The sequence below is a fragment of the Typopeltis vanoorti genome, chromosome 2, assembly GCF_054136105.1.
Source record: "Typopeltis vanoorti isolate ZY-2024b chromosome 2, IOZ_Tvanoo_1.0, whole genome shotgun sequence".
Taxonomy (NCBI): Eukaryota; Metazoa; Arthropoda; class Arachnida; order Uropygi; family Thelyphonidae; genus Typopeltis; species Typopeltis vanoorti.
In genome coordinates, this window is record NC_143550.1 from 50,579,850 (window position 1) to 50,603,161 (window position 23,312).

At 38.0% G+C, this 23,312-nt stretch overlaps 1 protein-coding gene across 2 annotated transcripts in view; it reads right to left on the reverse strand.

Annotated features, from left to right (window-relative positions):
* Nucleotides 1–23,312, reverse strand: part of LOC150109005 (intraflagellar transport protein 27 homolog) — a 92,651-nt gene that overhangs the window by 51,210 nt on the left and 18,129 nt on the right. For both annotated transcript variants that reach the window (XM_090404952.1, XM_090404943.1), the window contains exons 2-3: nucleotides 19,194–19,273; nucleotides 14,679–14,738 (exon numbers count right to left, since the gene is read on the reverse strand). In XM_090404952.1, the coding sequence (XP_090261078.1) occupies nucleotides 14,679–14,738; nucleotides 19,194–19,273 (140 nt within the window). The remainder of the gene's footprint in view (nucleotides 1–14,678; nucleotides 14,739–19,193; nucleotides 19,274–23,312) is intronic.

Below are 23,312 nucleotides of genomic sequence, written 5' to 3' on the forward strand. Positions count from 1 at the left end.
AGACTGATTTGGAGGAAAATTGTAGATAGGAAGTTAGTAATGATGTAAAATTTACATGTAGTACATATCATATCCTGTACACCCCTTGAGGGTACATGTCAGGAATTTGACGACGATGATGATGATGGATAGTTTTTTCGCGAAGGGAGAGGGGAAGTGCTGCTGATGATAGCAGGGGAATTAATCCACATAAGGTAGAGATAAAAAAGGGCAATAATGGCAATGGTTATGAGGCAGTATGGTATAACATGGAGGTTGAGAGGAAGACGTATTTAGTTGGATGTTGCTATAGGCCTGCGAATGTGGAGGGTAGTGATTAAGAAATGTATATTTCTTCAACTTGGATTAGTGAAGAAAGGAAGGATAATTATTATGAGTGATTTTAATTATAGTGGCATAGATTGGAATGAAGAGATGACATTCGGGAATAAGGAAGATGAATTTCTCGAGTTCTTGAGAGATAACTATCTCAGGTAGCACATAAAGGAAGGCATGTAAGGATTGAGAGTTCTAGATCTGATCACTTCATCAGAGGATGTAATTGTGAGAGTGGTTTCACACTTTCCTCCAGTTGGTGAAAGTAATCATGAAGTGATCACCTGTGTTGTAGCTAGTCATGCACACTTTTGTGAGGAAAGGATATATGTGGAATTATAAGGCTGGTGATTATGGCAAGCTTAGGAGAGAGCTTGGAGCTAAAATATGGAATGAGGAGTTGAGCGGTAAGGAAATAAATGATGCATGGGAACTGACAATGAAATACATAACAGCATCAATGTGTGAATGTATTCTGAAGGCCAAAGTGCTGAATAAGGTAGGCGTAAAATGGATGAAGGTGGAGTTTAAGCATGAAATCTGGGAAGAGAAAGTAATTTGGAGAAAGTACAAGATGAATAATGGTAATAATCAATTTCATGAAGAGTATAAAGAACAAGCTAGGAGAGTGACTCACTTAGTAAGGAAAACAAAAAGGAATTGATGCTCAGGTTGGCCGAGTGGTTAGTGTATCCGCTCTCCAGCCAAAAGGCTGCAGGTTCAAATCCCACCGTGGTCATGGATGTTTGTGATTGTCTGTGAAAATACTAGTGGTGGTGGTGGGCAGCATATGGCATTGGTGTAGATCTGATTGTAGTTGGTTGGTGAATTGAGTGGTGGAGGCAGAGAGTTGTAGAGTAAGTCCCCTCTCTCGATGAGTCATTGGACTCCCTGGAGGCGTCATATAATAATAATAATACAAAGTAGAGTAAGAGCAGAAATTGGCAAATCAGGCATAGGAAACCCCTAGAGAGTTTTTTTAGATATGTGGCAAGTAGAAGAAAGAATGATCGTGGTAAGATGATGTTAATCAATGAAAGTGGTAGGATGGGTAACTGCTGCAGAATACATTGTTGAGGTATTCAGTGATCAATTTATAAGGGTGTTTCATCCTAATCAGGGTGGAATAATGAAGAACTTAAGTGTAGAGGACATAGGAGAGGATGGCTTAAGTGTGAGTCAGCAGGAGGTATTTGAGGAAATAAATAACAGATTGCATGAATAGGCAGGTAAGTGGAACTGTCATTTCATTGTTGCAAAGTGTAATGTTCTGAGATTTGGTAAGCAACGACAGGATGCAAAGCATACACTTGGTGGGGAAATTTTAAAGGAAGTAGAAGAAAACAGAGATCTAGGAGTGGTGGTGGAGGAGAAGGACCTGAAATTCAGGGGCCACATTGCAGAAGTTGTGAAGACGTCATGTAAAATTCGATGCAGTAGGAATTTTTTTTTTGACTTTGCATCGACTTTTACAGAGGTCACGAATATTGTGTAAAGAAAAATATTGTAATTTAACACTGTGATTGTAAATTTTTGTTACAAATTTTGTATATAAGGTATATGTTGGCACTGTAGTTGTAATAATTTTGTGATTGAAAAACCATGCAATGGTTTTACACAAATACAGTGATTGAAGAACTTAAGTTTAGTTCTTCATTCAGTTTCAGCAACAGAAAACGTTGTTGAAACTGTATATTTCAAGGGCAATGCATTAGAAGGCAGCCCGGCATTTGATGTGGTTCCAATTTAAAAGAAATAGCTTAGAAACTTTGTTTGTACAATATAAAGTGCTTTCAATTGATTTTGAGCTTAACTAAATGCAAGTCTCAAGGACGGTGCAACAAAAGGTGATGAACATCTAAGGATGTCCCATGTTTGATAAATATGATTGTTTTTGTGTGTTCTGTTAGAAACAGAAGTAATCGACAACTTTGAAGGTCACATCCTCTTTTGGGTGGGAATATTAGGGGTTCTCAACCCTTAATCCAGGGACCACAGGAGAAGTATAAGAAATCATCGGGGAGGAGTCTCCTCTCGCAGTGTCTCGATCCAGCATCGTGTACGATGGTCTGTTAGAAGTCCAAAGAGAAGCAGTGGGTGCCGTGAGGCATCGAACGGAAAGCGAAGTTGGACTAGCATGCCTTGCCAGTAAGATAGTCTACCATGTGCATCAGATGTCGAAAGCCGTCAGCTGACCTAGAAAGTGCCAGTGTAATATGCCTCGAGCCCCAGGAGTCCTCCACGATGTGAAGCAGTTAAAGGAAAGAAGCACACAAATGTTGAGGCCCGTCCTGGGCCTCAACATTCATGGAACCAGTCAGTGGAACCAGTAAAGAGATAAGAGAGCCAGTTAAGGTATATGTGTCAGAGAAGAACCGTGAGTAAAATTTTATGTGTTTGTTTAACATTACAGAAGATAGACTGATAGTCAACAGGTCACTTATAAAGTTTAACTGTGATTGTTTGTTCCAGACTAAGAAGCTGAAGATTAATTTGTATAATTTAGATATGAGAAACTTGTTAATTGAAGTATATATTGCATGAACAAAATTAGTATTGGGATGAGAACATAGATTTTTGTATGATAGTATTGCTGCATGTTTTAATGTATGTACAATTATTGAGATATTATAATTCTTAGCTTTAGATTTTTAGAGAGCCTATTCATTTAAGATACTGTATAATTGCATCGTAGTTTATGTTTGTTATGTTAAAAATGTGTAATCACTGATCCTTAATCTAATGCACTGTTTCTAAATAAATACAAACCTGTGAGCGAAGGTAAATAAGTGTAGCCACGACTGTCAATAAAGCTTGAGATAGATCTAGAGAGATTCTGCAGGTAATCTTAATTATATTTTATACCTATAAAGGGGAATCTTGGTGGTGCAGTCGTAACATTAAATAAATTTTCCAAGGTTCCCAAGGTATTAGAAATTAGATAACCTGTAGTAATTTAAGGTAAAGAGTAAAAGCGAAATAATAGAGTAAAGAGAACATAAAGTAAATAATAGCATAATATTACAAAGGTGCAACAGACCTTACGTTTACAGTCACATCAGATAATGGCAATGATGCAGAGGACTCTGACATAGTGAAACAGATGATGCCTTTGTATAAGGCCTTGATCAGGCCTCATATGGATTGTTGTGCAACAATTTCAGTGCTGCATTTTCATGGTGATGAGGATATGTAGGAAAGAGTCCAGAGAAGATCACAAAGGTAGTCAGTGGTCTTTGGAAGTAAGAGGACATTTTGAAAGAATGCAAGTCGCAGAGGCTCGTGAATAGGAGGGGGGGGGGGGTTATATGATTGAAACATATAAGCCAGTCAGGGATTGTTATCAGGTTGACATGGAAGAGATTTTTCATAGAATGGGAGGGGGGTGGGTAGAACAAGAAGCCATCGCTGGAAACTGTATAAGAAGGGTGTGAACAGAGGAGGGTGGAGCATGTTTTTTGCATGGAGAATGGTTGTTGAGTGGAATGCATTGCCTGAGTGTGCTGTGAATGTAGACACATTGAATTAGTTCAAGGTGCTGTTGGATGAGCATTGTGTGCAATACTGTGTACCTCCCCCCATGATGAGTCACCGACTCCATGGAGGTCAGATGTTAATAATAATATTAATAATAATAATATTCATTCTTCACTGTTGTGAAATGAGAATGGGATATCATTATATTCAGTAGAGTACTTTTTTTTTGCAAAAATGCCACTGCAACTGTATTTCTTCTCCAGTTTGGAGATCAGCAATCACAGTATAGCAGAGTGTCTGTATCTCTGACCTATCATAATTAAACACTGGAGGGCTATTAGTGTAACCGAGTGTTGCATAATTAAGATGGGATGAGATAGTATTCTATGTCTGTAGATATGTCTTTTCACAGGGCCAGTTTGCCTGTTTTTAGGGATGAAAAACCCTCCATATGAGACTAGCTAACTCAACCTCTGATTGAAAAGTCCCCAATGAAGGTTCTTTGCATCACAGACAGGATTTGAGCTGAGGTCTTTCCAAATAAAGGGCTCTGTCAAAACCAACTGAGCTATGGAGGCTTACTGCAACTGTTGCATCATGAGAATTAGTTTTCTGCTCTATTGCAATATTGCATTTACACAGTTCCTTATTGTATTCTCAGAGAATTATAGTTCTTTAAATAGGCATGACTTTCAAGGAATATTATAATTTACTGCAGGTGACCTAGAATCACCTGGATAGATAATATTAGAAAATGGACTAGTTCTTCATTTTAGACTAATTCTGTGTTCTCCACCTTGATAAGAAGATCCCAAAAGAGAAACACTGGGCGAGAGACTGTATCAGGACTGTCACCCTTATAGTGCTCCAACAGTCTGCATAGACTATGGGTGAATAAGAAGTACATTCAAGACTATGGAGTGAAGAGGTGCATTCACAATCAGCTGTCACTGAAATTTAAGTATTTGATGAAAAAATGACTACTGCTTCAGAGCAAAAAGTAAACAATTTGACTATGGAAGATAAAATGTTATTGCCAAAGGATTTTGACAATATTAAACAGCAATGACCCACTTTTACAAACATATGATGAATACATCAGATTTTTTTAAATAAAAATTAGACTTACTTGAATCTAATGAGTAGTTTATGGACAAGAAGAGTTCAAAAATTTGAAGCAAAAGACAACTGATAGCTATTTTGACAATTTTTTTTTTACTTCAAACTACTTTTTTGAAGTTTTTCTGTGTCTGAGCATAGTGAATATGGTGTCCACTCTGTCAGTTGTATGAACAGCCTGAAAAAATAAACTTTATCAAATTTGTGTGTGTCAGTTTTAAAAGTCTCAGAAATTCACAGTTCCTCTTGCTCCAACCATCCCCCTCAAAAAAAAAAAAAAAAAAAAAAAAAAAAAAAAAAAAAAAAAAAAAAGACTAATTTTTTCATCCAGAGAGCATATGGAAGTTGACTAATTGAAGTTAAAGGTTTACTGTAGTTGTTCCTGATATTATTTAATGCTTCCTTGATAATTATAATTCCATTTTAATTGTGCCTCCTCATCTGGAACAGATTACTGTATTTTTCTGTGTATAAGACGAACCCTACTTTTTCAAACCCAAAATTAAGATTCAAAGTATATTTAATAATTAGGTAATATTTTTAAGATACATTAACCACGCTACCGGCCAAGACATCTATAGACGTCAAGTTTATCATGGATGCGAAGTGCATATTAAAATTATGCATTTGCATAATTTTAATATGATGCATTTGCTGGGATGCATTTGCTGGGCTAACTTGGTTCGTGTTCTCATGGCAAACCCTTCTCTCCTCATGAAGGTGAAGCACCATTTTGTCTTTCCTGTGAAATTAACAATGTTCATTTCTCTTGCAAATCTTTTTGCCTCATATTGAATAAGCTTGGTTGACACACACACATTCCACTCTGGCACTACTCCATAATCCAAGTCTTAAGCCTCTGCTCCAAGTTTGGCCATTGTGCTGGTTTTTCTCTTAAGGCCCTCTTCTTTTTTGACATCTTGAGTAGTTGTTCTTCCTGTTTCCTCCAATGCCTAATCATACTAAGAGGAAGTCCAAACTGTCTCCCTGAAGCTTTATTTCCATGTTATTTTGCATAATTGATGATTTTTAACTTGAATTCTGAAGAATATGACAATTGTTTTTTTATTTTCGGACATTTTTATGGGCTAGTGCTCAAAATATTGTTAATGCATTAACTTACCCTGCCAACGAGTTGCAGATGTATTAATGCTTTCAGAGTTCTGATTGGTTTATTCAGAATCAGCCATTAATGACATCAATCGACAGAGTTAACAAAGGCTAGTGATTGGCAGAAGCCTATTCACAGAGACAAGGTACTGGTAGTTTTGCCACAGCAACTGCAGGTCTCTCAACCGATTATCCCCCACGTATAAGATGACCGCCAATTTTTGGTCTAAAAATTTTAGAAAAAAAAGTATCGTCTTATACACGAAAAAATATAGTAAGTTCCAGATAAGGAGGCACAATTATAAAAGGAGGTTGCATTTAGTTCATGACCTAAAGCACGTTTACACCTAAATCAAACATCATCAAAAACAGGAATGGATCAGTACTAACAAAAGAACTGGAAATCAAAAACAGATGCAAAGAGTACTATGAGGAACTGTAGAGTGAATAAGAAAATTTGGAGGAGCCCTCTCACTAGGAAAATTTCTATTTGGAACCTCTTCCACTTAAAACAAACAGCTTAACAACAATAAAGTCCCAAGTGCAGATGAAATCCCAGTAGAGTTAATTAAGGCTACAGGGGATAGAGGAATAAGAGTGTTTCATAGATTGATTACAAGAATATGGGAGACAGGATCATGGTCTAGAGACTGGAAGAAGTCAGTTTCATTACCACTACACAAGGGGAGAGATATAAAGGATTGCAAAAATGTTAAAGTGTTTAATCTTTAGTTTGATCTCTTCAGCAAGCAAGATTTTGTTAAAGATCATTCTAAACAGAATTAAGGCCAAAGTTGAGACACAGATGCCTGAGGAACAAGCAAGTTTTAGGAAAGGCAAGGGTGCCAGAGATTAGATTCTTTGGCTTAGATAGATCATTGAAAAGTATAAAGAATTTAGACTCCCTATGGTAATGTATTTCATAGGCCATTCCAAAGCTTCTGAGTTCAACATGAGAAACTGTAGGAGGTTATTTCAAGTGTTTCAACACATTATCAAGTGGATGGCTAACTAATACACTGAGCAAGAAGCCATGGTAAGAACAGGTATTGAATTAAATGATTGACTTCAGGTGGCAAGGGATTTAGGCAAGGATTCCTACTTTCTCCTCACCTGTTTATGGTTCTCAAAGAAATATAAACAAGGAACCTCCTGAGAAACCAGTGTACTTAACAGAGAAAGAACTGAGGAAGACAGTAAGTTCAGGTAGCTGTGATCCATTATTAATGTAAAGAATTGCTGTCCAGAAGACATCAGAAGATTAGGAATGGCTGAAACAATAGCCAGAGACTTGTCTAAAATCAGGATGGATCCCACAGGAACAAACTCAGGATTCTGGATTCAGGTGTTTTTTTCTGTACTCCTGATTACATTCCTCTTGAATATTTCCTATCTCTATTCTGTCACTGTTTCTTTAACTTAACAGTCTTTCAAAGCAGTTTTTTCAGGCATTCAAATTCTCTTGATCTTTAGTTTTCATATTCCCTTTATTCTCTCTGATTCCTCTTCCAGTACTCTCTCTTCCCTCCATTTGTAAACTCTTTCAATAGCCTCCGGAATGCTTTGACACTGTCTTGATATTTACTTTCTATATTCTTACTCCAGTATTACCATGACTTCTGTTTAGCAACATTTAGACACTGCTTTTCTATTCTACATTTTTCTCTATATTCTCTCAGAGCAAATGCTGTTTTTTTTCCCTAGGAAATTTTGATACACTTTCTTATTTTTCTAACTGGCCTTTTAACTTCCTTGGCTGCCTTCTGTAATGAACTAAAAATTTTCTCCATTTCTTCCTTAGTAGAACTCTGTGTGGTACCATTACTTATTTTTAATGGTATTAACCATTAAAAATAATTTTATCACCAAACAATTTTATCAAAAGGTGTTTTATTAACTGCTTATATTTTGCTGAATTTCAAAGTGAAAAAATAATCGTAATGGACAAAAGATCTAAAGTCCTATTTTAGTGTCCTGTAATGTTATTAAAAAACAAAAACAAAAAAACATTACAGCTATGTCGAAGTTGTTCTTACAATAACAATATCTGTTTCACCATATAAGAGTCCTCTGCATCATTGCCATTATTTGATGTGACGTCTTCCAAACTTCTGCAATGTGGCCCCTGAATTTCAGGTCCTTCCCCTCCACCACCACTCCTAGATCTCTGTTTTCTTCTACTTCCTTTAAAGTTTCCCCACCAAGTGTATACTTTGCATCCTGTCGTTGCTTACCAAATCTCAGAACATTACACTTTGCAACAATGAAATGACAGTTCCACTTACCTGCCTATTCATGCAATCTGTTCAAGTCCTCCTGTAAGGCAATAACATCCACTTAACTCTGCATTGCTCTCCCCAATTTTGCATTTTCTGCAAACAGCTGCATATTCTACTTAAGCCCATCCCAATATCATTAACATACAAATTGAACATCAATGGACCCAAAACTGACTCATGCGGTACACCACTAGTGACCTTCCTCTTTCAGGATACCGTACCCTCATATACAACTTTCTGATACCTATCCGACAGCCAGTCACTGATCCAACTTAAAAGTCTGTTATCCAATCCCATCTGGTTCAGCTTATTTAAGAGCTTGTTGTGTGGCATTCTATCAAAAGCCTTTTGCAAAATTCAAGCACACCACTGTATCTGTATCCCCCTGTCCAAGGTATTTGTCACCTTGTTATAGTACATAAGTTAGTGAAACATGATCTTCCCTTAACAAACCCATGCTGACAACCACAGAGAATACTGCTATTATCAACCCATTTCTGTATCCTACCTCTCACCAATCTCTCCAAATATACAGACCGGCCTATAATCTGAAGCTACAGCCTTATCACCATCTTTATGCAGTGGGACAATTTTACCTTCCTTCCACTCCATTGGAACCTGTGCTGTTGCAAGACTTTTATTAAACATACCTGCCAATTCCCTGAAACATTCCTTTAAGATGCATGAAGATGTGTCATTAAATCCTATCATCTTATTGACATCAAGGTTATTTATTTCCTCAAATACCTCCTGCTGACTCACACTTAAGCCATCCTCTCCTATGTCCTCTACACTTAAGATCTTCATTATTCCACTCTGATTAGGATGAAACACCCTTATAAATTGATCACTGAATACCTGAACAATATATTCTGCAGCAGTTACCCATCCTACCACTTTCATTGATTAACATCATCTTACCACGATCATTCTTCCTTCTACTTGCCACATATCTAAAAAAACTCTCTAGGGGTTTCCTATGCCTGATTTGCCAATTTCTGCTCATACTCTACTTTGTATTATTATTATTATATGACACCTCCAGGGAGTCCAATGACTCATCGAGAGAGGGCACTTACTCTACAACTCTCTGCCTCCACCACTCAATTCACCAAACAACTACAATCAGATCTACACCAACAATCAACAATCGTTTGGAGAGACAGAGTCAGTCAATGCCACAAACTCATTCTCTTTATTCCTAATGCTCCTGGCATTTATATATAGAAAATCCAGTGCACTGCGAGTATTCTATCATTACTTCCCACGTACTCTGCCTGGCCCTAGAATATAATATACACCCTCTCATTTCTCAAGCAACTATTCCCACAGAAGGCAATCCCTATTAACCCTTGAAATTTTGGTCCCCCTGCCTAACACACACACACTTGCAGGCAAATGCCTGTGCTCTTCTGTATTCAAATGTAATCCATCTCTTGCATTCAGCTTCCTCCATTTTATCTTCAAATGAACTCCAGGCATCCATACATTCCAAACCTCTCTCTACACATTCTTATTCTCATTCATTATCACTGTGCATTATCATACCGAGGCAACACACTCACTGTTCTTTCCTGACATGCTTCTGCTGCACAATCCCAAATCAATCTCACATCTCTTGCTACATGATTTATGCTGCACCTCAAGTCATTTGTGCCAATCATCACTATCATCTCCTCTAAATTTTCACCTCTCTCTCAAATCATCAAATCTCCATACATGACTCTCCAAACGGCTTCATTCATTTTTCTCAGTTGCATTTGCATTCCTAAACGCTTTCTGGTTCCAATCTCTGTTTCCTTTCTCTCTACTTGCTCCAGTTTCTCTCTTTCCCTGTCTCACCCATTCTCTTACTTTCTTCTCTCCCTTGCTCTCTCACACTCTTCTCTCACCTACTGTTATTCTCTTTGCACTAGCCAAGATATTCAGCCTCCTAATTTCTTCATTCACCCTCTTGAACTAAGTCTTAATGCCTTCCTTTGCCTGCCTTTCCCTTAATGCTTTCCCTTAATGCCTGCCTTTCTCAGCAGCTCTACTTCTCTCTCTCTCTCTCTCTACAAATCCTGCTTTCACTCAACATTCATTTGCACAATCACAGACATCAGGCAAAACATCTTCCTCTGGCATACTGCTGATAGTCAAATCCACAGACACATCTTTCATATTCTCTCGCCCTCTACCATGCTATTGGTATGTCAGCACTCACCCATTTCTAATCTTTGCTGTTACTGAATTCCAAAATTGAAATAATCATGTCACCACTGTCTACACCTAATGCACATGTACACATTCCCATTCCTCACCTGCCACATTATTAATGCTCAGGATGTATACAAGCCACATATGTGAGCATGCTATGAAATGTGGTCTTTAACATTTCATATGTGAGTACGCTACAAATAATGTGGTCTTTAAATAGTGGCAGGCTGGATGATAACATGTTAGATATGATGGTCAACAATATGGATACAAGAAGTTAGACATAAGACAGAGACAATATATTTAAAAAAAAAAAAACATACAAAAAGCAGTGAAACTGAACAGTGCGAACTGAAAAACCATATTGGTATAGATATACACATGCCTCAAGGGCTCACTTTAGTGAGTACGGGCATGGCAAACCCGAGGTACCTGATGCTGGACCATGCCTTACTTCATGTAATATACATCTGTTATATTATTCTGTAGACTGGTCCCTCCCCTTTTTTCTTTGCTTCTTTCTCCTCTCCTTGCTCCTTTCCCCTGATGCTATTAGAGTATCGAGGGCTAGGGGGTGAATCTTTCCTATCTTGCTAAGTCATTTCGTCTTATGCAGCCACTGAAGGAGGCAAGCTAGCCTCAATAGGTGCCGGTCCCAAGCCCGGATAAATGGCGAGGGTTGATGTCAGGAAGGGCATCCGGTCATAAAACTTCACTGCCAGCTCTAACTATGATATGAGTCAAAGAGAAAATGATATAAGGGATAGGGCATATCCCTTAAGCGACGTGCAGCCACATCACCCTACAACTGCGAGAAGTGGATGAGGGCTACCGCATCAAGGGTGGGTGTGGTTAAAGAAGCGAGCCCAGCGGGTGGAGAGGATGTTGCGAGTGGGAACACTGAATGTTGGAAGCATGACTGGAAGGGGAAGAGCGGTAGCAGACATGATGAGGAAAAGGAAGTTTGACATTTTATGTGTGCAGGAGATAAGGTGGAAGGGGGAAAAGGCAAAGGAACTGGGAGATGGATATAAATTGTTCTACTCTGGAGCGAATAAAGAGGGAAGAAATGGTGTAGGAATTGTGGTGTGTGGCAGAATGAAGGGCGAAGTACTGGAAGTGGGTAGAAGGAATGACAGGATCATGTGAATGAAATTGGGTCTTGGAGAAGAGCGGGTGGTTATTATGTGTATATGCCCTGCAAGTTGGCTGTACAGCAGAGGAGAAAGATGAGTTCTGGAACGTGTTAGATGAAGAAATGAGGGAACTGGAAGAAAACGAGGTGATTGTCGGAGGAGACTTGAACGGACACATAGGGAGACAGAATAAAGACTGTGAAAGGGTGCATGGTGGCCATGGAGTGGGAATGATGAACCAGGAAGGAGAGAGGATTGTGGACTTTACAGTAGCGTTTGATCTGGCAATTGTGAACTAATTTTTCTACAAGAGGGAAGAACATTTGAAAACATTTAGGAGTGGTAACAACAGTTCACAAATTGACTACATTTTGACTAGGAGAAAAAATCTTAAGGTTGTGAGAAATTATAAAGTAATTCCAACAGATTAAGTGTATATGCCCCGACTGCTGTGAGCAGACTTTAAAATAAAATCGAAGATAAGAACCTCTGGAAGCCATGGGATGAAGAAAATTAAGTGGTTTTGCTTAAAAGAAGAGAGTGTGAGGAATTGTTTTAGGGAGAGGGTGTTAGAGAGGATTTCGGATGGACTGAAAAGTGTACAAGATTGGTGGAAACATAATTCAAAAGTAATCCTGAGCTGTGCAATCGAGGTGCTTGGTGAGACATCTGGAAAGATTAGAGAGCAGAAGGAGGGTTAGTAGTGGAATAATAATATACAAGTGGCAGTGACAGCTAAAAGGAAGGCAAAGCAGAAGTGGGATGAGTCAAGAGTGGAAGAGGACAGAGAGGTGTACAGAGAGAAAGCAAGAAGCCAAGAGAGTTGTGTCAAAGGGCGAAGGTCATGGCATATCAAGATCTGTATGATCAATTACAAACAAAGGAAGGACAGAGAAAAATTTACCAACTAGTGAAATGTAAAAATAAAGCAGCAAAGGACATCTTACATGTGAGGCAGATCAAAGACACTGAAGGAAGAGTATTATGGAGGGATGTGGACATAAGAAACAGACGGAGAATATACTTTGAGGGACTTTTGAATGAGGAAATACAAGGACTCACAGAGAAGATGAGCAACCTTCTGAGGGGATGGTGCAGAACATCAGTAGAGTGGAAGTGACAGAGGCCATGAAGAGGATGAGAAATGGAAAATCAGTGGGCACTGACATGATTCCAGTGGAGGCATGGAAGGCACTGGGGGAAGAAGGAATTGACCTGCTGTGGGACCTGTTCATGAAAGTTTGCCAACAGGAAAATATACCCGAGGAATGGAGGGAGAGTACTCTTGTCCCCATCTACAAGGGTAAAGGGGATGCACAAGACTGTAAGAATTACAGAGGAATAAAGTTGACGTCCCCATACAATGAAAATCCTAGAAAGGGTTCTTGATGGAAGATAGGAAGGAGGTGGAGATTGCAAAGGAACAATTTGGCTTCATGCCTGGTAGATCAACAACAGATGCTATCTTTGGGCTATGGCAGATGATGGAAAAGTTTCGAGAGAAACAATGGGAGCTACATCTGGCATTTATTGATCTGGAGAAAGCATACGATAGAGTGCCAAGGCAAGAAGTCTGGAGGTGTCTGAGGGAGAAGAAGGTACTGGAGAAATATGTCAGGTTGGTGCAGGAGATGTACAGAAATGTGAAGACAAGAGTTCGGATCTGTCTGGGACAGACAGAAAGTTTTCAAGTAACGTTTGGCTTGCATCAAGGGTCAGCATTAAGTCCATTTCTGTTTAATATTGTGATGGAGGTGGTGGCAGAGGAGGTGAGAGAAGATGCGCCTTGGACAATGTTATATGCAGATGACATCTTGCTGTGTGCAGATTCAAGAGAAGAAGTGGGAACTAAACTGGACAGTTGGAGGAAAGTACTGGAAGAGAGAGGTATGAGACTGAGCAGAAGTAAGACAGAGTATATGTGTTGCATGGTGGGCAGCGGCCAGGAGACAGATCTGGAGCTGGAAGGAAATGTCATCAGGAAGGTGAGGGACTTTAGATACTTAGGTTCAACAGTGGAAAAAGATGGAGGGGCTGAGAAGGACATGGGATGCAAGATACAAGGGGGTTGCAGTAACTGGAGTGTTATGCGATAAGAGGGTGCCAATCAACCTGAAAGCAAAATCTATAGGACAGTAGTGAGGCCAGCTATGACGTATGCTATGGAAACTGTGGCCCTGAGGAAAAATAACATCAGCAGGATGGAAGTAGCAGAGATGAGAATGCTTAGGTGGATGTGCGGTATGACCAGAAATGATCATCTGAGAAATGACTATGTAAGGGGAATGGTGAAAGTAGGAGCGAACTTAGGAGCGAAGATACAGGAGGCAAGGTTGAGATGGTTTGGTCATGTGATGAGGAGGGAGGACAAATATGTGGGAAGAAGGGTCATGCAGATGGATGTGCAAGGAAGGAGGAAGCGTGGGCAGCCAAAGAAGAGATTGAGGGGGACTTGAGGATGAAGAACTTGGATGCGGTGACAGCCCAAGACAGGAGGATGTGGAGGAGACTCATCATCAACAGTGACCCCACTTAAGTGGGAGAAGCTGCAGAAGAAGAAGAAGTATAGATATATACATAAAAATGTCCTCCATTAGGGCTAAAACTTATTCTTTACCACCTCACATTGACTGATCACTTTATCTTCATGTGCTAGTGCTTCATATTCAATGGACATGAATGTGTGAACTCATTTGTGCAGCTTTTGGTGATTTATTAAAATAAATAATGTCTATAATGTCTTAGAGAAAATATACATATTCATATATGTATATTTTGTATATGCATATATGTATATATGATTAAACCAAATTATATATTTGGTTTAATCCTTTATCCAAGTGTAAGCAAACAAAGTTTGCGCACTTCAGGTGCAAACTTTATTTGCCTACACTTGGATAAAGGATAAAACCAAATATATAATTGGTAGCATAGCCAAGTGAAAAAATTTCCATCATACATATTCATAATTTAAAACAGCTGTGCATTTGATAAAGAAACCAATAAATAAATAAAGCACTGAGTTAAAAACATTGCTACTTACGACAACATCATTGGTATCAGGAACACTAACAGTTTTAACACTCAATTCCACTCCAAGGGTCTGAAAATATGAACAACAACCAATAAAGACAAGTAGACCAAACAAATCAAGAAGCTTTTGTTTATTATTATTATACAATGAATACTCAGTTTGCTATAACAGAAATTCACTACAGTGCATTTCCTAAATAGTGCTGTTGCTATTAGGATTTTACTAAAAATGTTTGGTTATATGCTATTTTGCAATACAGAGAGAGAGAGAGAGAAGGAGGGAGAGAGAGATGAACATACACTTTCTCAAAAGGTTCTGTATTCAGTTTTCTCAAGATTATTAAAAACTATATTTGGTCTCTAGAAAACATAATCCTTTGCCACCCCCACTGTTGATGGGTTACCAATCCTTCATGCAATTTTTCTTTTAATGAAAATAAATACATTTCAAAATGAAAACCAATGTCAATTCCTGAACTGCTGTACACCACAGTTGTGTAATAACAACAGTGGAGTGCATAATATGCCTGGTACTGTATCATATAAGCTGAAATGCATCATTTATTGAAGTATCAACACATCTACCAGTTGGTGAGAGTGATCACGAGGAACTGGTTTGGGAGGTAGTCAAATAGAAAAGGATCTGCTAGCCTGGTTGGCTGAGCAGTTGCTGTTGTCTGCAATCTACAGGCTGCAGGTTCAAATCCTGTTGTAGACATGAATGTTTGTGATTGTCTTTAGGTGAGAGATTACTTTCATTGCCCAGTGTGTTGATTTTTTTTTTTACATTGGTTCTACTATACATTAAAAATACCAAGAAATTATATACTTGATTTTAATCCTTTATCCGAGGAAGCAAAACAATGTTTTGTATGTGAATGATGAAATAAATATTAATAAATAAATAAATAAATATATATATATATATATATATATTTCATGCACAAAACATTTTGCTTCCTTGGGTAAAAGATTAAAACCAAGTATATAATTTCTTGTTATCTTTAATGTATTGTCCAGTGTGAGCCCACCAGCCTGCTTACTGGAAGCCTGTAGCAGCTTGAAAAAATCTTCGTCTCTAGAGCAGAGTTTCCAGAGTATGTAAAAAGTAATTTATAATATATATATAAATATATATATAATAAAAAAAAGCTAAAAAAAAGCTAAAAAAAATCTTCAGTTCACCCATAGTACTAATGTACTATAGGTTTCCAATCTTTTGTGGGACAGAAGTCACACATAAAAAAAATTATATCAAAAAGGGATATATATATATATATATATATATGCAATAATAAGGTGGGTGATTGCAAGAAGCTCCATAGTCAACTGTTATCAATATCATGGGATGGTGAGCTATGTAGAAAAGAGGTTGACAGAGTATGGGAATGGTTTAGGAAGCATTTGACACAAGAAGTGAGCAAGTGTATACCAAGAGTCAAGTAGATGAACAGGAGTTAAATGGATAAACAGTGAAATCAGGTAAAAGAAGATATTATGGAGGAGATACATGACAGTCGGTAGTGATCAAAAGCATGAAGAATATAAAGTGCAAGTTAATCTAACAGATTAACTTGCATGTGTGTTGTGCTCTGATGATGCTGAGTTGAAAATCAGCGAAATATAAGCGTTAATAAAACATCTTTGTTGATAAAAGTGTTTGTGGTGTTGTTAATACCGTGAAAAATAAGTCATGAAAGTGCAAGTTAGAAAGGTCACAAGCATGGGACAGAAAGAAAAAAGTGCAATATGAGAAGAAACTGGCCAGTCAAGACAAAGATAATGCAAGGGAATTCTTCTGATATGTGGTAAGCAAGAAGAATAATAATTATTGAAGGGTGATGGAACCATAACCAGAAATAGATATGCTATCCTATCAGTGGGTCTAACAGGCACATAAGCATACACACGCATATTAAGTATTCTTGGACTTCGCCTCCCAGTGTGTCCTATGTCTGTAGATGTGTGTGTGCGTTTGTGTTCACAGGGCTGGTTGTCCTGTTCTGGAGGATGAAAAAACCTGAGTCTCAGGGTGACCCCCCCCCACCTCTGTATGAGACCCGCTAACTCATCTTTCGTCAAAAGAGACCAGATAAAGGTTCCTCACGTCACTAACGGAAATCGAACCCAGGTCTTTCTGACCAAAGGGCTTTGTCTATATCGACTGAGCTATGGAGGCTCATAGATATGCTAGAGCAAAAATAACTGAAGAATTTTACCCAATATTACATCAGGGATGATGAATTGAATGAAGGAGAAGAACAATTATAAAATAACTGAAGTACAATAAATTCTACCTGAGAAAGTTATGTGGAGCATCCAAAGCTTGCAAAATGGAAAAGCTGCAGGTGGGAATGGAGTTATAGCTGAACTTCTAAATGCACTTGGGGAAATGATCTACAAAATCTTGGCCAAACTATCTACCCTATGTCTGAAGAAAAATGTTGCACCAAGAGAATGGAAAAAGGATATCCTTATTCTGATACACAAAAAAGGTGAAGTAGAAGAGTCGACAAACTACTGACCCATCAGTCTACTATCAGATTCTTAATTAATAAGGTCAAAGCACCTTGTGGCAACTTGCACAGGTAAAATTGATAAGCTCTGTATTACTTAAACCTTGGCATTTCAGGGTCTGCCTACTCACTGATGAGACCTCAATAAAGGTTGAAACTGGTTTGGGTAGTGACTCCCACCCATAATGCATAACATCATACATCTCCTAGCAGATGTGTTTTACATTTATGGGAAATACTAAGGAAAGTGATCAGAACTTAATCCATCTTTACCACAAGTTGCCTTGGTGTTGCACCACCACCATAAGTCTTGAACCACGTTCAGGCGCAAACTTGACTTACTTGTCTGTTTTCTTACTTGGGAAAAAGGATTAAAACCAAGGTTATAAAATTACTTGGTATCTTTAAAAAAAAGTAATTTACAAAGTATTTACAAAAGTTTTGGCTTTTGTAATCACAAAAGCCTATCACATAGATTTTGTGTGACAACCAAAAGAATATGCAGGCTTTTGAAGTAGCTTTAGCACAATGGACCATATTCAAGTTGTATAACAGATTATCAAATGGTGTAATGAATATCATTCACCATTATGTCTTGGTTTTATTGATTATGAGAAAGTCTTTGATTCAGTAAAAACTTATGCAATACTTAAAGCATTACGAAACCAACAAGTATAGGCGCCATGCATCAGGACCATCACATCAGCATCCACCAATGCAACAGCAGCAATTCATTTCAATGTAAACATCTCTACTGTGGAAATACAGAGGTATAACTAAAGAAAAAGGTCTGAAGATAATTGGAAGATATTTAAGCCATTTATGCTTTGCAAATGACATAGTTATCTTAACTTCAATTGCACATGAACAGGGATGTGCCAGCCATATGTGCAATGTGTGCGACGTACACAGGCGCCAGAATAGTAAAGGCGCCAAAGAGGAGGAAATACTTAATAAAAAAAAGATTTTTTAAAGTGATTTTTTTTATTGGAGGGGGGCGCCAACTAAAGTTTTGCACACAGGCACCGGACACCACTGCCGCGCCCCTGCACATAAATTACAGACTCATATCCATGAACTCCAAATTGCTAGCAAACTAGCTGGTCTAAAGATAAACCTAAAGAAGACCCAAGTTCTGTTCAATAGTTATGTCCAACCAGAAATAATAAAAATCAATTATGATGAAATTGAACAAGTGGATTATTACATATACTTAAGACAACAGATATCAATGTAACAAAATATCAAGGATGAAACTAAAAGATGCACGATGCTTGGGTGGAAAGCATTTGTAAAATTACAGTCAATATTCAAAAGCCAATTATCATTAAGCCTAAAAAGGAAAGTTTTTAACCAATGTATTCTTCATATATTGACATATGACTATGATCCAAGAACTCTAAATGCAAAGAAAATTAAGAACAACACAATTTATGGAAAGACGTATGCTTGGTATCACTAGACTGGATCCTGAAAGGAATACTTAGATAAGAAATCAAACCAAGGCTCTGATTTCATAAGAAGTGTGAAACATCTGAAGTGGCAATGGCTGGGCATATTGCTCAAAGACAAGATCAATAATGGACAAAAGAAATAGAGAATTGGATTCCATGAGAGGAAATATTACAATGACCAAACTAAATCATGGTGGATTGATGATATCATCAGATTTGCAGGAGTGACATGGGAAAGGAAAGCTACTGACAGACAGTTTTGGAGTAATCTTGGAAAGGTTTTCATCCAGCAGTGCACTGATAAATGGATGACAATGGATATATATATATATATATAATCTTTTTTAATGGATAATATTGATTAATTTAATTAAACTGATTATCTAATATATTAAATTTTGTTTAACACATGATTTCAGTTAATCACAAAATACAAGTTATTTATTGATATATTCTTCAAACTATATCTCACTGGAATTTCTAAAAGGTATAATAACAGGATTGAAACAAATATGATTTCAGATATAATAAACACTATTGTAAAACTTTACTTACCATATTATAATTCTTAGGAAACACATTAGTATCATTATTAAATGCTTGAACAACTGCTGTTTTCCCAACTGTAGAATCTCCTATAATAAACAAATCACTGCTGCTACACACTTATCAACATGTACAATCACATCATTAAATTTTAAATTTAAGATGTCAAATTAAAACATACAGCTGCTGACTTCATTCCAGCCTCCTTCCAGAATGATATGCAAATTCTGATATGTCAGTACTAAATGTATAAAACATAATAATAATAATAATAATAATAATAATAATAATAATGTTTTATACATTATTATAAATGGATAAAAATGTATAAAACATTAACCCAAATAATATATAATCCAGAGCAAAATGTTCTGTTTATGACAGAAGTCTATTCTAACAGAAAATCGAACATTTAAAAAAAAATTAAATGAAAATAATGCTTCAATCATTACAACGATTAGAAATGTAAAACTTAAATTGTATTTATAATCAAAATTTTCGATCAAGTTTTGTGCCCATTTAGAATGCACCTGTAAGAGAACAAAATAATAGTTAAAAACATAAAAGTAAATGTTTTGCAAATATCAGCTGTTACTAACATAAGAAATTATATGCATACCACTGAAGTTCAAAACCAAAAATAAATTTTCAGCTAAAGCTGAATGCACAAAAAACCAACTGCAAATTGAGGAGTATTTAATAAGATCACTTTCCGAAACTAAGAAAGTATGAAGCAATCATTCTTATTTAAATATGTCTGATGAATCAGAGCTTTGCAAGTCATTTTCCAATAATAACAGTAATCATGAAATGACTTCTTATTATTATACTGGAATCTCCATGGAGTCAGAAAACTCATTGTGGGAGATCCATTTATTCACATACACAAGCCATCATTCACACAATACCTACTATACTTTTCCTTAAACTCATTTACTGATGAAGCACCCACAACCACCTTTGGAAATCCATTCTACCCATTCCCACCCTTTAAGACAAAAAAACTTCCACTGATAATCCCTTGTTCTCTCCCTTCTTGTCATGTAAAAAAAGTCTTCAGTGTCAAACCCATAAAATCCCTTTAATAACCTTTAATTTTGATAATGCAAAGTTGGGGAGAATTAGTAGTAAGAAGGGGATAGAATTTCTGGAATTCTTGAGGGACAAATGTCTTTGGCAGCATGTGATGGAGGGAAAAGAAGTTCAAGAGTTTTGGATTTGGTCATAGCATCAGAAGAGCTGATAATAAGTGAGATGACATCCCCCCCACCACCAGCTGGAGAGAGTGACCATGTGGTTTTGACTTGGAAGATGAACAGATATGCAGGTGTATCAAAGAAAAGAGAACGTATGTGGAATTATAAGGGGGGGGGAGGTGATTATAATAGTCTTAGGTATCAACTAGGGGAAGTTCCATGGAGGGCAGAATTGGAAGGCCAGGATATCATTAGTGCTTGGGAAATTGTGAAAGAATATTTGTTAGCAGCAATAGTAAGCTGTATTCCACGGGTGAAGAAGTGGACACAATTTGGTGTAAAGTGGATGACAAACGATATCAAACAGGAACTGCAGTCGAAAAAGAGATTATGGAAGATATACAAGGAGAGGGGTGGAGGACAGATACATGAAGAATATAAGACGCAGGCCAGGAGAGTGACCAGAATGGTGAGGAAGACAAAAGTGGAATATGAGAAGAGATTGGCACTAAGATCCAAAGAAAATCCTGGGGAATTTTTTAGCTATGTGGTCAGTAGACAGAGAAACGATTGTGGAAGAATGACACTGCGGGATAAAAAAGGGAATAGAGTGACCGATGCAGAGGACATAGTGGAGTATTTCATCCTGGAGGAGGTTTTAATACTAGAGGGATAGGGCAGGATCAGAGTTTAAAGGTGCAAGAGGAGAGTTTGTTCCAAATACTGAGTACTCTGGATACCAATAAAGCTGTTGGACTGGATGGTATTTCACCACGGGTTTTGAGAGAATGTGCTAAAGAACTGACAGCTCCGTTGACCTGGTTTTTCAATAAAAGTCTGGCTGAAAGAAAGGTACCCAGGGAATGGAAGGAAGGTAAGATAGTGCTGCTGCATAAGGGAGGTAGAAGACTGGAATTGTCTAATTAAGGCCTGTTTGTGTCATCAGTAGTTGTTAAGGTCTTGGAGAAATTAGTGAGGGACTATATACAGCATTGAGTAAATGAGGGTAATGTTATCTGTGAGACTCAACATGGATTTGTTGCTTTAGTAATATGATTGTCTTTTATAATCAAGTGACAAGAGCAATTGATAAGGGAAAGGCATATACTGCCATTTTTTTGGATTTTGCAAAGATGTTTGACAGGGTGCCACATGATAAGCTGATATTTAAGTTGCAGCACATGGGTTTAAATGTTGGGTTAGTCAAATGGATTCAGGATTGGCTGACTGATATCAGAGAGTTGTGTATGATGGGGCAATATCAAGGAAGCAGAAGGTTACAAGTGGGGTTCCACAGGGCTCAGTACTGGGACCTGTATTTTTCAATCTTTATATCAATGATATTGTCAATGGATTGCAAGGGGACATTCAGTTGTTTGCGGATGATACGAAGTTGGGAAGGGTTATCAGTAATAGTGCAGATGCGGTAGCCCTGCAAGAGGATTTGAATAAACTAGACAGATGGGCAAATAAATGGGGTTATCGGTTCAATGCAGCAAACTGTAAAGTCTTGAGGTTTGGGATCCTTCGAAGGGAGGATGCGTACTCGATTGGAGGAGCTGTACTAGAGGAGGTAGGGGGAGACAAGAGATCTAGGGGTGATGATTGATAGAAAACTGAAATTCAGGGAGCATATTGCAAAGGTGGTGAGGGTAACTCAGAGGATTGCTTCAATACTGAGAAGGATGCTGACCTGCAGAGATAAAAGTTATCATTCCGTTGTATAAGGCCCTGATCAGACCACACTTAGACTATTGTTCTCAGATTTAGTCCCCAGGATTTGAAGGGGATAAATTGACTGTGGAAAGGGTACAGAGGCAGACAACAAAGATGGTTTCAGGACTGTACAATATGAGTTATGAGGATTGACTGAGGGAATATGGACTGCAGAGTTTGGTGGATAGAAGAAGGAGAGGTGATATGATCGAGACTTAAATTGTTGAGAGGCAGTTACAGGGTAGACATTGGAGAGCTCTTTCACTTGGTCGAATGGCAGGAAGAAGTGATGACAAGGGGCCATCCCTGGAAGTTACGAAAGGAGGCTGTGTGCAAGATGATGAGGAGTGGTTTCTTTGCATGGAGGGTGGTTGAACTTTGGAATGCATTGCCTGAGAGAGTGGTTGTAGTGGGTACAGTTAATGGGTTCAAGGAGTGATATGATAGACTTTGTATTTCCTAAAAACGACCTCCCACGATGAGTCTTTTGACTCCATGGAAGCCTGGATAATAATAATAATAATAATAATAATAATAATAAGCAGCACTGCTGATGTTACTTCCCTTCAGGAAGATTTGAATAGAATTTTGACTTGGACAAAGGAGTAGGGTTGCAGTTTTAATATTAACGAGTGCAAGGTGTTGGATTTTGGAGTGCAGAAATATAAGGTTGTCATACTAAAGGAAGTGGATGCGATTCAAGATTTGGGAGTGATGGCAGACAGTAGACTGAAGTTTAGAGGGCATATTGCAAGTGTTGCACATTATAGTGCTGCTATGATAAGAAGTACTCTAATATGTGGGGATAAGGAAGTGGTTGTGCCATAGTATAAAGCATTGGTCTGACCACACTTGGACTATTGTGCCCAAATTTGGTCAGCTGGTTTTCAGTATGATGTGGAAACATGGGAAGAGACAAGTGACTAACACAATATCAGGACGTGAGGGGTGCACATGCGTGCGCGCACACACACACACACACACACACACACATACACAATTGCACACAATGCTCATCCAACTGTACCTTAAAATGATTCAATGTGTCTACATTCACAACACACTCAGGCAATGCATTCCACTGGCCAAACTTTGTGATCCTCCATGCAAAGAACCTTCTCCTCACTCCTCTGCTCACATCCTCCTTATAGAGTTTCCAGTGATGGCTTCTTGTTCTACCCCCCCACCTCTCATTCTATGAAAAATCTCTTCCATG